This window comes from Phaethon lepturus, unplaced genomic scaffold (genome assembly GCF_000687285.1).
Source record: "Phaethon lepturus isolate BGI_N335 unplaced genomic scaffold, ASM68728v1 scaffold25326, whole genome shotgun sequence".
NCBI lineage: Eukaryota > Metazoa > Chordata > Aves > Phaethontiformes > Phaethontidae > Phaethon > Phaethon lepturus.
Genome location: NW_010548636.1, coordinates 1 through 17,059, shown reverse-complemented (window position 1 = coordinate 17,059; position 17,059 = coordinate 1). Strand labels below are relative to the sequence as shown.

General features: G+C 39.8%; 1 protein-coding gene across 1 annotated transcript in view; it reads right to left on the bottom strand.

Annotated features, from left to right (window-relative positions):
• The window catches only part of DDX17 (DEAD (Asp-Glu-Ala-Asp) box helicase 17), a gene marked incomplete at its 5' end in the record, with an annotated part of 13,488 nt that extends 241 nt beyond the window's left edge, over positions 1–13,247 (bottom strand). Inside the window, 12 exons of the mRNA XM_010290045.1 lie at positions 3–258; positions 974–1,213; positions 5,492–5,551; positions 5,951–6,012; positions 6,492–6,602; positions 6,920–7,092; positions 7,177–7,337; positions 9,437–9,578; positions 9,847–9,912; positions 10,645–10,778; positions 10,915–11,014; positions 13,097–13,247. Coding sequence (XP_010288347.1) covers positions 3–258; positions 974–1,213; positions 5,492–5,551; positions 5,951–6,012; positions 6,492–6,602; positions 6,920–7,092; positions 7,177–7,337; positions 9,437–9,578; positions 9,847–9,912; positions 10,645–10,778; positions 10,915–11,014; positions 13,097–13,247 — 1,656 coding nt within the window. The remainder of the gene's footprint in view (positions 1–2; positions 259–973; positions 1,214–5,491; positions 5,552–5,950; positions 6,013–6,491; positions 6,603–6,919; positions 7,093–7,176; positions 7,338–9,436; positions 9,579–9,846; positions 9,913–10,644; positions 10,779–10,914; positions 11,015–13,096) is intronic.
• Positions 13,248–17,059: the final 3,812 nt, after the last annotated feature.

Sequence of the window (17,059 nt, the reverse complement as noted above, 5' to 3'; positions counted from 1 at the left end):
AGGCAGCTGCTCCATAGCTCCCTTGAGTGTAACCATACTGGCTCTGTGCTGCCCCAAAAGCAGAATTTGGGCTCCCGTAGGCACTGCCATAGGTCTTGTTGGCTCCGTTGGCATAACTGTCACCACGCTCACGGTCTCTGAAGCCACCTGAGTCTCTCCGGCCCTCTTTCACTCCCCGGAGCCTCCTGTCACACTCCTCCTGGTACATCAGGTTAGGGTTGTTTACTGAACTGCTCGTTCGGTAACGAGAACGACCTCCTGGCGATGGATATATTAAGATTTAGTACCGTGAACAAGTCTTAAACAATGAACTCTGGTACAATTATGCCACCCTTTCTCCCCCTTCTATGTCCACAGTTTTGCCCACAAGGAGCAAGCTCTTTTGACTAAAACTTCCCTGCACAGCTATGCATACAACTCTTAATTTTGCTCAAGGTGTAAATAAGTTCAAAAAGGGTTCTTAATGCATGTGCTTGGAGACAAAGCAGCAGAAGAAATTCAGGACTAAAACTTGGAAATACAAGAAAACTTATTATTCCTTCAAGGAACAGGAGGGAAAAAAGGGGTGGGGGGGTGGAAGGAGTCCTTTACAGATTGAAAAGGACAGTCCCTGAAGGTAAAGTCAGTGCATCCCTTTACTGATTTCAATTTTGCATGCGCATGCACAGGCATCCTGTTGCCTGTGCTTAGGTACAAGCTGCAAGGAATTAATGCAAGTGAATTAGCTCTGTGAGGACCTTATCAGGAAAAAAAAAATTCTACAGCTAAGGTAAAACAGTGGACTACCTCTTTTCTGGACAGAACTACTGCATCTACATAATGTCTAGGATCTCAGACACAAAACAGCTTTATTACTAATCTACTGTTTGTTATCTTAGACTTGCATTTACTACTTCCCTACCCTCTTTTAATCTTCCCTCCCTCAAAATGGGGAACCTATTCCCTGTGTATCCCTTTTCCCATGTGCCTTTACCTCCACCACCACCTCCTCCTCCTCTGTGGTCCACAAGCTGCATCAGTTTTGGATTGATGGCTTGATTAGCTTCTTCCAACACTTTGATAAGCTCCCTGGCTTGTTTCAGGTTTCCTGGTGTGAAGAAGGTGTAGGCAGTACCTTTGTTGGTACTACGTGCTGTACGGCCAATACGGTGCACATAATCTTCAGAGCTGTTCGGATAGTCGTAGTTTATCACAAATTTAACATCTTCCACATCTTGTGAAGTGCCCAGGTGCGAAGCACAGTGAAGGGGTGGGGTTGAGGAAAGGGGAGAAGAAGAGAGGACGTGCCAACGAAAGGTGGGGAGCACGAATGCAGGTGACAGTAATAAGAAAAAAAAAAACAAAGTTAGTAATTGCATGGAATAAATACAAGACAGACTCATCCCAAAAGAGTAGAAGACTCCAGTTTAAGATCATCAGGAACAAAGATCAGTGTCCTGAAAAACAGCAGTAATTTTAAAGCAGTTTTGCCCTGCATTCAAATTCATCCTCCCCAGAATGCACTTCTCTGTCTTTATGTGTCAAAGACACTGATGTCCGTGAATGAGCTAATTGAATTTCATACTTTAAAACAAACAAAAAAAACCCCCAAAACACACAAACAAAAAAAAACCCCCCAAAACCACCTAAAATCCATAAAGTGAAAAAGCCACCATCAGACAGAGCAAACTGGGGTGGAGGAAGGGCAGAACTGCCACGGTAAAGCTTTTACTCTGTTGGGAGAAGTCTAACAAATAATAACAGTAATGAGATCACTTACCTTCCACTTGGTAACATGAAATAAAAGGCAATCTTAAAAATATTTACTTTTACAGTCCTGATAAAATACAGTGAACTACTTTCCCTAGCCTAAAGCTTAAGACACTCCAATTACATTAGTATTATTCAGAAAACTCATTAAAAATTATCCAGACCTAGAATATCTTAACTCGGCTTTATAGTTATCACCAGAATGCATTTGCACTAACGTTTCACCATGCTGTTCTGTCCAGTTCTGGCAGGCTTTCATAATTTGGACAATGCTGAATGCCATTAGCAATTCCCTACTTCCAGTGTCAAACGGAAGCAGGAAACAAAGTGATCAGATTTGCTTTGTATACAAAATAGTATTAAAATTTAGGAGATCAGAACTGCATGCCTTTTGGAGAGTCAGACTTCATAAACTTATGGAACAGAAACAAAGTAAATGTTAGTGCAACACTTCAGTGAAAGCACCTCAAGTACCAAAACCACCTATTTGCTACAATATACAGTACTTTAAAAAGCATGGTATTACATAAGTATCCTAACAGCTCATTAAAAAAAAATTAAAAATCTGCATTTTAAGAGGAATATTCTGAAAATATCCAAGATAAAACACAGATTTTTGTGATTTCCTTTCCTTTTTTTGTTGTTTGTTGTTGTTGTTTTAAAGAGAGAAACATTCTCTGTTTGTTACCAGACCGATGCACACTCCCTCCTCCTGTGGGAAACCGCTGCAGCCGATCCCGTCTCTTTGCCTTTTATTTTTGGCGGCCTCCTTTCGAAAACTCCGCCCTCTGACACGGGACCACTGGAGCGCGGGGAGCATGCATCAAGGGTCCATGGCAGCGAGAAGTCCCCACACACGCTCGCTCTGTGAACTGGCTTAGACGCTTCTCTGTAGCCCCATTTGGTTGTGAGGCGCCGGAGAACCTGGGTTCAGGTAAAAGTTTCAGGTCCTCCAACGCTTTTTGTCCCCTATTTGGGGTTCTTGGGGGCAATTGTCAAAAAAATGAAGATACAAAAATTACATCCAAAGGGTCAGACTGCATCTATTGCCCAGACTGCATCAATTTCAAAGGGGTTGTAGTAAAAATAAAAACAAGAGGGTTGTAGTGACAAGAGGGGGACTTTATGTCTGTTTCTTATTACAGCAAAGGGGGGGCTCCTCAGTCTTTGCTGACTCCAAAGTCCTGAATCACACCAAAAAAAGGGAGTGAGAAGGCAGGTTTCACAGGGGGCTGCGCGAGTCTCCAGCTAGGGTCCTTGATGCAACAGTTTTTTTAAAAAGGGGAAAGTGAAGTAAAGAGAGGGGAGTACATATGACAGATTGCATCTTCACAGCCAGGTGTAACTAGTCTGACAAGCTGCAGGCTACATGATCCTCAGTCAGTCCCGTTTTGCACATCCATCAGTAGCAAGCGACTTGAATTACCACAGAGGTTAGCAGGACATGCTTTCCCAGCAGAAAGCACAGGGAATTGTAGCTACCAATGTAGCTGGAACTGACTTGACTGGGGAGGAGCAGGAAGAATGGGAAGGCAGGAAGAGGAAAATGCAAGGGTGTTTTCCAGACTAGAAAGTGGTCCTGGTAGAGCACGCAGCTCGCTGAAGAAAGACCAGAGCAAGCACAAGACTCGGCTTCTCCAGTCTAGCATGCTCCAAAGTGTTTGTGCACACTTGCAATCTTCCTGCGCTTTTAGAAGATAATGTAGCAGGATCAAGAATTGAGACTGTAAATCATTTTTGACAGCTACCTGGGAAACATTCCCTTTGTCAGACCATCAGAATACCCTATGGCACAGACAGTCTCTGATTATTAATCAGGAGAGACATAAACTAGCAAACATGCTAGTCTAGAGAGCTGTTTAGACCATCAATGTAGATGTGCCCCCACCCCTGCACTGAGAATGATCTGCAGCTGATATCAAAACTTCTGTTAAAGAAAACGAAACAAAACAAATTCAATGTTTTTAGTTTAATAGACTGAACAAGAAAAAAAAAAGTAAAAAAATAAACCAAAAAAAAAGTCAGTGCAGAGAGAGGACCTCACTCCAGGGAATTATCACAAAGAAGTCATTATGGGACTCAGAACTTACCTGGAAGAAGCTTTTTTGAAACCAATGTTCCATTAGGAAGAGGGAAAGCCCTGGTGACTCAGCCAAAAGGCGCGCGCGCCCCTGTTTTATGTTATTTAGGTAGAAGCCTTCACCTTCCAGGATCTTGGAGGAAGTCGTCCAGAAGTTTGCCAGTTAAGTGACTTATTTTAAGAAGCAGCAAACTCAGGGCCCCAAAACAAGCAGAGATGTTGTTCAGTAACAAGAAACAGACTCTGGTACCTTTCCCCCTTAGCTCAGGTGAAGTGGAGGATGGGAAGTGGGGAGACTGTTTTCTGAAGTGTTATCCAATTGAGTATTTTTGCGGGGGGTGTTTTTTTGAGGGGGGTGAGGCTGTTTTAAATGTCTAGGCAAGATGCACAAAGAAGCTACCAGCACATAGCAAGCCTGTTTAAAAAATGCTGCTAGAGAAAGCAGCTCTCTTTCATACAAACTGGTTTCAGGCCTCAGTCCCTTCTCCCAACAGGCCCAAGTTCTAACTGCACAGGTCCAGACATGACCCTAGAGGGCAGAGACTGAAGTCCATATAATCACCTCTCTGAGGAAGTGTTGGACATTTTTTGAGGGGGGAGTGGAAGGAGGGGTGAAGGTTATGTGAACAAAGGCTGCCAAGTCTAGTAATGGTCTGCCTGTATTAAAGTGACCATATGATGCACAGCACAGCCACCCTTTCAGCATATGAAAAAGAGAGCTCAGATAACTGAGATCTTTAAGCTCAGAAGTATCTCTAGCTGTTATTTGCAATGACTTGCAATATTTTGCCTAAAATTTACTACAACGAGACATCAATCCCCAAGTAGTTTATCTTCTACCAAACTCAGGGAGGGGGCAACACTCAACATCCATTATTAAACTCTGAGCACTTCAGAAGTCACCCTCCTCTTCTAGAGTGGGCAGATGTATAAGGACTGCGCTTAGCACAGTGTTTCACAACACAAATATGCTTACTAAAAAAGGGGGCACAACTGATGCATCCAGACAGATCATTTTCATACCACCAGAATAGAGCTGTGCAATTTTGATTCAATTACACATTGGGGTAACACAATGTTAAAGGCCATATATAATCTCAGTGGTCCTGCCTAGAAGGAACACAGAGGAGGGAAGGTTACATGTCAAGACCAAAGATCTGGAGCAGTGCTTTCTCAGATGTGAATACATCTGTGGGGTAAACATGCGTGTACACTGGAGTGGGTATGTTCAAATCTGTGGTGTGACATACAGGGAGAATATAAGCTATTTGCTGTTGAAAAGCTCTCCCACAACTTCCTACTTGATCTTTATCTGACACGCTCTGAACTGAGAGCAATCCATCCCTATCCAGCAACAAAAGCTGGATTTGGGGAAGAAGTGAGTGTGGTGGAAGGGTTGGGTTGCATAATTGGACGTCTCTTCTCCCTCTTGGCGATCGATTGGTCATGCCTAGGCCTTGCTGCAGACCAAAGCCTGTTCATTAGGAGCAGGAAGAGACTTTGAATATGAAAGAAAAAAAAAAGATTAATGTTAAAAAACGTATTTCACATGTGGGGGAAAATCACGCTTTGAATTTTTTTTTTTTTAAAAAAAGAAAACATATTTCAGTCCAAAGAAGAAAAATATGCAGCAGTAGGCAAGAGTGGTCTATGTGTACAAACCTAGCCCACGAGATGCAACGTCGGTAGCAATGAGGATAGGAGCCTTTCCAGAACGAAACTCTGTAAAACAAAGCATGCTATGAAGTAAGATTTTTCAAAAGGATAAAGTTACTTGAGCTTGATTTACACTAAATGCTCATTTCTTAAAATCTAGGTAAGATATATCAATTTCAGAAACCTCAGCAAGTCAGGATATAATGTGTCAAGTATTTTTCAAAATCCAGCTCTCTCTGGGTTAAGCAATTTTCCCGTTGTGTTTTTGTCAAAAAAAAAAAAAAAAAGCACCAATACAAGTACTGAGCTTAACAGTACAAAGCCAAAGCAAGTTTTTTTGAAATTTATCTATTGGGTATAGAGACAAAAAAAAAAACCCACAAAAACAAACACACCGGAGAAAAGCATGTCTAAGTAAGTTATGAGCAGTGGCCTGAGTTATTCTCCCCTCAATGATGGACTCACCATTAAGCACCCAATCTCGTTCTGGCTGACTCTTGTCTCCATGGATACACATAGCTGGCCAACTGCCAAACAGAGATGCACATTAGTATGGACAGAAAGCACATACATTTAAGGCAACAGGAAGTTTTACTGGCATTTTGGTAAAAAGGCAAAAAATAAAAGACTTGATAAGTATTTTATTCCCTGTCCTCCTCTGGCCTGTATCCACCTACCATGCATACTGGCTTGTTTATTGCATGTTAAACGCACCACCTATGTGAACAACCATCTAAACCAAATCACATTTGCTATATTGATACAGTCCTGATCAGCGTATCAGTATTCCAATACACTAAAAGCTGCCCAGCTTACAAATATACCCTCTTGCACTAATGCTTTGATGGGCTGGAACCTTCTGGGAAACTAAGACTGAATTCAGCCAAGAAAAGAAGGGACAAGTTGTTCCCAACAATAGCATCATCAACATTTAAACCTTACTGGTTTTGATTACAATTTCTGTTTTCCACTAGAAACAAGGGGAGGGAGGGGGGAAGCTAATCACCCATCTCTGCGCATCCTTCGAGTGAGATCATCACATCGCCTCTTTGTCTCTACAAAGATGATAGTCTTGTTTTCCTTCTCTGCCATAATTTCTTCCATCAGTTGTATCAGTCTAAAATAGACATGAGTGAAGATGTATATCCACATATAAAAGAATAGAGGAGCACTCTCTCAACTTACACTGAGAACATATACAACGTGTATCTACATTAAGTCAGTGTCACACAGAATTTAGGTCTGCTGTACAACAGTATGGTTAGAATACATACAATAGGTTAGTTAATTACAGGACTTACTTATTTTGTAACACTCAAAGGTTAAATAATACTACAAGCAACTTCACTATTTGGAATTCATATTTGGCCTACAAAGCAATGTAGATTTTTAAGTACAACCAAAAAGAGTGAAACAGTAGGAAAATCAGCTTACTTATGGTCTTTCTCACTTTCCATGCATACATCCACTATCTGCAGGATATTGTGGTTGGCACTCAGCTCCAAGTTTCCCACATTGATCTGAACATAGTCCTGTAGAAAGTCCTCAGCAAGCTGGCGCACTTCTTTTGGCCAGGTGGCACTCCACATCAGAGTCTGTCTGTCAGGCTACAAAGAAGGGAAAATGGATTTAAGCTACTGGGCTTTGAATGGGAAACCAAGGAAGACTGCATTTTTACAAGGTTTACACACCCTTATCTGGTCAACAATTTTACGAATTTGGGGTTCAAATCCCATATCCAACATCCTGTCTGCTTCATCCAGCACCAGGTACGTACACCGACGAAGGTTGGTCTTTCCTGCCTCAAGAAAGTCAATCAAGCGACCTGGTGTAGCAATGCAGATCTCCACACCTTCAAAACAGAGTGAGGAAAGAGAGTGAGGCTCTTCATTTGAATGTCAACTGGTATTTTTAGTCAGAATGAATCACCTTCAAGAGCAAAACTGTTTTATAAGAAAAAAAGCGCACCACCCTCATTTGTACCCAAGATTGAGTCATTTCAGTAGAAGCCCTAGTTTCTTTTAATATTTTTTTCCATTCTGAAATTACTGTTACAGTGCCATTAGAATAATAAATGCACTGTAGAAGCTAAAAGCTGACTGTCAGAAGACACCAGTGAAGAGCCAAAAATCAGAAGTAAAATAAGCTTTTATTCAAGCTTGACCCACCTTCACCCAGAATTATGCAGTCTAGAGAGCTCTCTAGAAAAACAAGAGCAAACTCCAGCTAAATTCCACATGTTAAGCAAACATTAAGCGCTCCTCTTGCTACACAGGACAAATTACTTCCACATCCACTTTTTTTGTTGTTGTTGTTTTATATATAAAGCCAAAGCATGGGCTTTAATACTGAGTAATTCTATACCAATAGTGAGAGACAACCATTCTGCCTTTATCCGTTAGCATAAAAACAGAATCCAAATATTCATTAACTAATATCAGATATAGCAATTTATGCACTCCTTAAAAGGAGGGACTAGTTTCCACCAATTCCCAAATCTTACAGGCGGGTCCTTCAGTGTCACTGACATGTCCACAGAACGTAAGTTTAGGGAAGGGGCAGGGGGGGGTGGGGCAGACAGTAAAACCCCAAAAGCTTTCTTGATACTGCACTTATAGATGCAGAGTATTTTGTGGCAACCCAGATCTTTTTGTGTTTACTTGGACTCCTCAGAGCTGACAAAGCTAGACATACTTCTAGTTTCTATAAAGCTCATGCAAGAATTAGATTTCTAATGGAGCCACTGGTCTGCCAGGGAGACTAAATAAACTGCAATCTCTGTTGTCAATGATGTACTCCTCCAATGTAAATTCACTAAATACCCAAAAGATCACAACTGGGGAAAAAAAAGTTTTCTGGGCTCTAGCTATTTAACAATCTTTGCTGCAGAAAATACTAAGCAATCATCCAGAAGAGAGTAACACCTGAACGAACTGGAAGCACTGAACCTGCCCACATCCCTTAACCAAAGCATTTTCTTCATAAGCAGAATACCTGTTTCAGCACACTCCAGAAAGCTGTGCGAAAACCCATCAAGCTGATCCTCTCAAACGCTCTTCACATAACCTTTGACATCTCCATTTAATTGAAATGTACTACCATTTTCATGAACAGAGCTATCCCACAGTCTTCTACCATGCATGCCTTTATCCTACTGCTGCAATTTTCAATAATGACTATTCAAACTGCAGTAGTAAGTAAAATCTTCTGATTTCTTGAGTGGATCTGTATATATAAGCTTACCTTGATAATACTTCTTACATCTTTTCATGTAATTCTATTACCTTTTTTTTAATCCAGTGAACATGAAAGCCATCAGCACATTCCTGCATTTGAAATTATATGTAACTAGCCCTTGATATGAAGGTCACTAGAGCACTACTGTGTTACACTGGTTGCTGTAGAACCATGGTTCCTCATCATGCCAAACTCCAGCCCCTTGCTATGTACAGAAAGGCAGTTACCAAACATTATGGGGTACATGGACAGAAATAGAGCTTAGTGCTTAAGAACAATAAAAAGACCCAAAACCCACTGTCTAAAGAAGTTTATATACATTCAGAAGTTAAGTTCGACTATTTGAACAAGCTTGCGCAGAAAACTTGCAATCTGGCTTTAGAAAAAGCATTCCTTAAGCTTGCTGCTGCTGCGTTTCCTCAAAATCACCTGTTCTCTTTCTGGTAAGTTTCCTTTCCCCCTTGGTATGTCCTGATGATATTTGCAAGTGGAAAGCTCAAAGAGAAAATGGAAAGGAAATCTAATATCCAAGTAAGGTGCTACATAACAAAGAACAGAAATACTGCATGTACTACCATTGTAACTGGAGAAAGAGATAGCCATTGATCCACACACCCCCTCCTCCAAACAGGTTTTAAGAAGATTGTTGTATTTTTACAAAGATTTTGTAACACCACCTCCTCCAGAAACTGCAAACACGTGTTTTAAAATTACCTCTTTCTAGATCTCTGATTTGGGGACCTTTGGGTGCTCCTCCATATATGCAGGTACTCTTCAGTCTTGAACATTTGCCATAATCATCAGCTACCTGCTGCACTTGCTGGGCCAACTCTCTAGTAGGTGCTAGAACCAGACACTGCAAAAGGAATCGATTCAGGATAGCCAAGCTGCACACACATCCCTAACTTAAGGGCTCCGCACAGATACCATAAGCTAAGTTGGACCATCTGCTCTTTATTAGCTAAAACATTTAAATGTATTTAGACTATGTCAGCATCTGCACAGAATTTCAACTGAGTGGGATGTTCGCATTGTGATAGCAAACATTTCTCTACTTACTATTCTGATATACCAATTGAAGCACGCGATACACACAATAAGTAAGAGAATCAAAAAGCACTTACAATTGGGCCATCCCCTCTCTCCAAATATGGCTGGTGGTTGATGTGCACAATCGCAGGCAACAAGTACTAAAACAGAAGAACTTTAAGTCAAGACACAGGACTTTGATATTCAGCGCCAATGATCACCTGCCACAACAACTGCACCATGGCAAGAGTCCATTTAGCATAACATCCCTTCAAGAAGCCAACACCTGATGTGAGAGACAGCAAGAAACCTTGTCTATATAAAAACTGTGATTCTGCAAAACCAAATACTTGTTATCCAACAGAACATGAGATTTTCAGAGCTGCTGACTGACCATACCTGCTTTGACATGAGCACAAAATATAGTTGCTCAGCACCTCTGAAAGGAAGGCTCATTTAAATTTGGAGTCTAAGTTAATAGAATCAAGCAATCTTGGCTCTAACCAATGCTTTTCATAAACAATAAAATTCCTTCTTAAGCACTGGAGATAAAGTGAAGACTCAACCATTCTTTACTTTAACTTGCACAATTAATAAAACAAACAGGCTAAAGAACACATGCTGCTTTTAAAACCACAACGTAAGTATAGAACAAAGAGAAGCGACTAAGCATCCAAAAAGACAAGACACACAAAATACATGCCTGTGAATAAGATGGGCTAGTTGAGACGAGACTTAAGTCTCACCCATGATGCAATAAAGCAAGATTTAAGAACATGTAATCATGTCCCTTTATGCCTGTAGTACTGACAAGTCAAAAAAACTACTAACAACTAGGTAATTTTTGCAAAGTGACTAGGAAAACTAACCAAATAAAAGGGAAGAATACATACTGCTAGTGTCTTCCCAGAGCCAGTCTGCGCAATGCCCACCATATCACGACCGCTGAGGGCTAGTGGAAAGCCTTGGCACTGAATTGGAGTGGGTTCTGTGAAGTTCTGGTCCATCAAGGCATCCATTACATACTCTAAGAATTTAAGAAAATAAAAAATTTCTTAAAAGATAACTGAGGCTTCAGAAGACCTTTCAGAAAACAGAACAGGCCTAAACAATTATTGGTTTTGAGTAATCCTCGTTCTCTTAAAGAATGGCAAAATACTTACGCGGAAAGCTACACTGGTGGAAGGCAAACACAGGTTTGGGGCAGCCCTCCATTCCTCGAATTGTTATCTCTTTCTTTCTTCGCAATTCTTCAACTTCATACTATTTATGTGAAAAAAAAAAAAAATGCGAAGACAAACATCAAATGCCAGCACGAACTTAATTAACTTAAAGTTAATAGTTTCTAACTATTAACTCACTTCACACCTCTAGATAACACCTTCTTTAGAGAACTGAACTGAGACAGAGATCTAAGAAGGACCCCTTTCCTAAGGATTTTATCTTGAAATTGAGCTATCACATAGCTTCCACAATATTCAGAGGTATGAGCTATCTATATAGTCTAGAAGGACTAATTTGTCTCTTCTTCCAACCAGCCCTTTTTAATGAAAAGTGTATTAATACAGTATTTTTTAAGAATTTTACTCTTCTTCCAGAGGCCAGAAATGATCAACAGCCTCAAAAGTGATCAGAAACAGAGGATCAGATAAGAAACATGTTTTACGTGGCAGTGCTAAGAACTGAACAAAATAAATAGGTCCTTAATATACTACAAACAAGCAGAAGGCAGGGCAGTCACCCTCCTTCAATTAACACATTCCAGGGGTGGTTAAATACAGAGCTGTTGCTGGACAACTTGTAAGTCAGAAATGTTGCTTGGAATCTTTTTGGAACACCAGCACCCTTTTTACACATGAAAGAAGCCCAGGCAATGTCATAATGATACCCTAAGACCTCACAATTTTTTAAAATAATAGAACTTCTTGAAATATTTCTGAAATGTGTATCTACATAGGCATAATTTTAGGATTAGAAAAAGTGTTTCATTTCTGTCTAGGTTATCTTGCTCATCCAACTGCACTTTGCAACATGCTTCCACATTTCATTATCTTATTCTAATGCTCATTAAAAATCAACAGAAAGATACACATCAATACCAAACACGCACTTTATACAAAGCACTAAGTTTGCTATTTGTGACAATCTCCTGAGCTTGAATGAAAAGGCAGAAAAAGAGAACTTCTGGAAAAAATGTGAAAATCCTTTTAGTTGGCTAAGGCAAAGACAGCTACAGCAGCTAACACTAACTGTGATTTAGTAGTTCAAGTTGTTGTCTTTTTAAAAAGCCAATGCCTCCTTCAAGTTCTTTATGCCATATAAGTATCTCATGAATATTTCACATCAAGATTCATAAGTCTATGTAATTGAAGAAGAACATTTTGTTTGTTCATTTCCCTGTGTTAAGAATGAAATATCTTAATTTCTAAATATAAAAAGATACTGAAGAGGGGAAAAAAAGATTCTAGACTCAAGTTGGGTAGAAAGGGGAGATTATCTACAGAGTAAATACAAAGTACTGCATCTAGTTTTGAGCCCCAGTGTAAGCAGGGCACTGTTTTAACAGAGCATGTCCAATTATGGGGGGAAAGCTAGAAGCTGCAGTACAGATGGTACGAAGAAAGACTGGAAGCACTGGATTTGTTTAGCTTGGGAAAGAGAAGGGGAATTTAACTGCTACTTTAGCCACCCATAGGGTAGTTGAAAGAGATGATGTTGGGGGGGGGGGGGGGCAAAAATACCTTGAGAAACATTAAGCCCTGGGACAGCCACCCAGAGAGGATACAAATGCTCCCCATTCCCTGTCCCTAGGGATATTCAAACTCAAAAGGACAATGTACTAAGCAACCTGCTCTAGTCTTGCAGTTAGTTCTGCTCAAAGCAGAGGATTAGACTAGAGATCTCTCATGGCCTCTTTCAGCCTGAATTCTTACGATTAAAGATTTTTAACATTTTTTCAAATGTTTCTCTTACATTTCTGCCACTCTTAGTTCATTATTGTAAGGTTCTTCCAGGGCCTCCCCAGTACTGCAACTCTCAAGTCCTCTAAGTCTTATCTTATCTACGCTGACAAATAGCTCGACCAGACAAGCACTATGATGAATTACAAATGATCAAATGTAAAATATCTTGTATAAAAACAGCTAAGAGCAGAAGCATCATCTTTGCCAGCATTAAATACTGAACGTAACTAGGACCTGTATCCTGCAAAGTACACACAGACCAAACATGCTTAATGAAGAGACAGTTTGATCACACACTGTCCCAGACTTCCTAGGACAAGGTTTTCCACTTGTGAGATTTTCTGTTGTAGGCAAAATGAACGGACAGAATCTGAAAACTTACCGGAGTAAGCCTGGCCACTTCCGGATGTTCCACGTAAAAATTCTTCTCAAATTTGGGCAGTTCATTTAAATCCCACTTTTTCTTACGTAAACGTTCCCCCGGATTACCAAATTTCTTTGGAGGGAGAGGACCTCCACGACTTGCTCCAAACCTGGGAATGTCAATGTTATTTATAAAAAAAAGAAGAATATTTAATTACTCTAGAATTTGCAGGTTTCTTAAGCATTTTCCACTCTCTTTTCCCCAAGTTGACACATGAGCACAACATTCTAGCAAAAGTCGTATCCCCAATCACTATGATGGCATTCAACTTCTTGTAATAACATAAGCCTTAGTCAGTTGTAAACCCAAAGCCATCTCAAAGTTTCCTTCCAGTAGAGCCATTTGTAAGTCACTGCTTTAAAACTCCTGTCTCTAGGTTTCTACCTCAAGGTTCCCTCCCTCTGGACAACAGTGTAGGTACAGCTATAGCACTTACCTTCCCTTGAAACTGGCAGTACACTTAAAACATGGTTAGATGAAAGGGATGAGAAAAATCTCTGATTCCAAATTCCTTGTATCTCTCTCAAGGTCAGTTTTACACAAAAATAGCTACTTCGCTGTCCCATTCCCCCGCCCCCATCTCGTCTCCTGTCTTATAAAGATAAAAGCAGTGAAGAACAGAAAGTAAAAAAGTCCAGCCAAAAATGCAAGTTCATCTGTAATTCTGAAACCAAATCAATTAAAAATACAATAAAAAATTTTTAAACCAGAATCTAATGGGGGAGAAAGGAAAAGAAAAAAAAAAAGTACCTGGGGAAAAGCTTTTTATGAAGACTCAAGAAAGTACAAAGCTATGAATGACTATTCTGCTAAAAATTTCCTACCTAGCAGAACTACTCAGAAGCTACTGCTCTTTCTCCCTCACATAAGTTTTCTTCACCCAGTTAATTTAATACACTCAAGAAGGTTAAGAACTAACTGTAATGACCAACTGATGCATTAGACAAAACATGAGCCATGAGCTTCTGGCAATAATCTGTAAGAGTAACTGAAAACTGAGTGGCATAAAATGATTATTTACTGTAAATATTGTAAATTATGTATTTTAACATAAAAAAAAAGTTATAGCTCTTTCAATAATATCATACAAACACATAATTTGGAAAAGTACCTTCTGCTATCAGGTCAAATTTCATCCTAATTCAGGTACTGGTTAATAAAGCTACCTCTTTTTGCAAGACACGAATTCATGAGCAATGCCTGTTTAAACATGACTTTTATTTAGACAGCAAATCCAAAGTGTCTGCACCTTACCCAGGCAGGTCCACTAGTAAATAAAAAACTATTAACAAAACAAACCGAAAGCAACAAAAATCCAAAAGCAATCTTCTTACACTAGTAACTTGGGGGGGGGGGATTGCTAAAAAATGAAGATAATCCGAAATAAATTTATGAATTAAGTCCAAGACTATCTGTTCAAACATTAATGGCATTTTCGTTCTAAATCACTTCCCAGGGGAAACTACAAATGACAGTCATTACGAGACTAAAAAAAAAGGGTTACATTGTTGGAAAAGCTAAGTATGGTAGATATAATTTAACTTAAAACCTGCTAAATAAGTTTTAAAATATTTGCTTTGTTGCAACTGTTTCATTAAGTCTCTTCCCTCTCCTATAAATATCCCTTATTCTCCCATCAGTATGTCTCCCAGATCCCTCAGATGGCATGCATAATCAGAATTTTTATAATATGTAAAGACTATGAAACAACTTCAAAAATTAAACTTTTTTTTTAAACTTTGTCATGAAAGAAGATTTTCATTTACAGGGACATTCACCTTTACTGAGGATGTCTGCTACTGATTATACTAACTTGAGGTCAAAATGACAACTATTTCTGTATTCAAATAGTTCTAACAAACCCCAGACTCACTGAAGTCAACTGGAGGTTCAAAGGGTCAATGAAAGGAAGCATATGGAGGAAGTGATTGCAAGACTGGACACTGAAACAGCTGGGTACTATGAATATTTGCTCCACCGCTATCCAGAAGGAAGAACTGATATATTTTACATAGAAGTCACATAGCTTCAGTTCCCCATTCTTATACACCATATGGCTGTATGCTGACCTGAAAGATGTGAGCCCTGCAGCAATCCTCAAACACTGCCTCTGCTGAAGTTTATCAGCTAAACTGGCAATAACTGACACCTTACATTCCAATTACAAGTAAAACGAGATTCCAATTCCAGTTTAACTGATGTAAAGCTAAGATTATTCCACTGATTTGCCAACAGTTCTCTTTTCAAGTGTAAATTCAGATTGACTCAAAACATTCTTCCCTAATACCACTATGCCATCATTTCTGGAACAGAACAGAGTGAATTTGTTAAACTCCAGACAAAACAGTACAACCTTGCGTTCTAAGAACTCACCTACAACTTGTTCCAGACAGCAGGAAAACAGAAAGCCTGTATTTTACAGAAGTTATTTATGAAGTATGATGGCTTAGTGGTTACAAATACTTTTACACCTTAAATAGACACGTATAACAAACTGAATCCTGATGCATTAAAACTTCCAGCATAATCTGCCAAGAAAACCATTTTCCATGCAAATGTCAAAAAACTTCACAAAGAAGCACGTACGCACTCCTTTTACTTATGCAAAACCCCTCATCTAAAAGCAAAGCATCCACATATAATTAAAGCCTTTACACAAAATGAGATTACACAAATTTTAAGGCACGCCACGTGCTGTGACTGTGCTTTGGACAGTGTTCTTTTAAGTAACTGTATATAAACCTGCATACTCAAACTCACTTACTGAACTCCAAAAACAGCTGGGGTCTGAACTATCTCAGACTTGCCAAAGCGTTTACTCCTATGTCCTTGTGTTAACCTGAGCTGGAAACCTCATAGTGGAAAAAACACCAGACCTCTCCTCTCTGTGAAAAAAATGAAACTATCTTTTCATTTCAGAGCGTGAAATGTGGGCGTAAGATAAAGCAAAGATACAACTATCTCTCTCCACAGCCGATGAGAAACTAAATGTTAAAATGCATTGCAACATATAAACAAAACATCCCTGAATCTCCCAGCAGGGAGGGAAAATAAGGAGAAAAAAAAAAAGAGAAGACTCTCTAACCAAGATCTAATCTGCCATATTAAGAATAACAAAACAGACACTATACGTTTATTGTTAACCTTTGAGAATGGAGGTCTAACTAATTGCAGTCTAAAGGACAGAAAACACCACTGTCCTAAATTAGTTCTAACTTTCTCTTTAAAAAGGCCTGGGAAGAACATCTCATTACTTTCAACCCTTACAAAAACCCCAAGTCTCAAGCTACTTATCTACTATAATGCCATTGTATTTATTGCTGCCAAGCCCAGAAGGAAAAAGAAATAAAATCAAACCTGCAAAGACCTCCTCCAAGCCAAGCTTCCTTTAAATAGCAGAATCAAGAGTATGAAGCACTAGGCCTCTGCAGTGCCACACAGACAACTCCTGTTTGACTGCTACATAAGCTTGGTCATGCTCATTAAGTATGGTCCAGGGCCATGTTTACCGAGATCACCCTCCCGAGTGTCCAAGTCCCCTGCACGGCAGCAGTTTTCAATCTCATTTCCTCTCACGACAAGGCTGAGAGTGCAACTGAGAAAGATCTTTCACCAACTGCCATCTTTCCAGTAAGTCTGAAGGAGCAATGACAACCAGAAGGGCAGTGTACAACCACCCTTGCCAGGGCCACCAAGACCTTCGTGGCTCGCGGGGGGCGGGGGGGGAAGTACGGTAAAGAGGGCTGGCAGAAAATAAATTAAGAGTAGGGGGAGAAAGAGAAAGACAGGCCTTAAAACTGCAAGCAAGGCACACACGGTTACACATTAACGATGGAAAAGCTAAATTAAAAAAAAAAGTAAACAAAACAAAAAAAAAAAACAATCCACCATCCCCCCCGCTGCGAGAATCGTACTAATAAT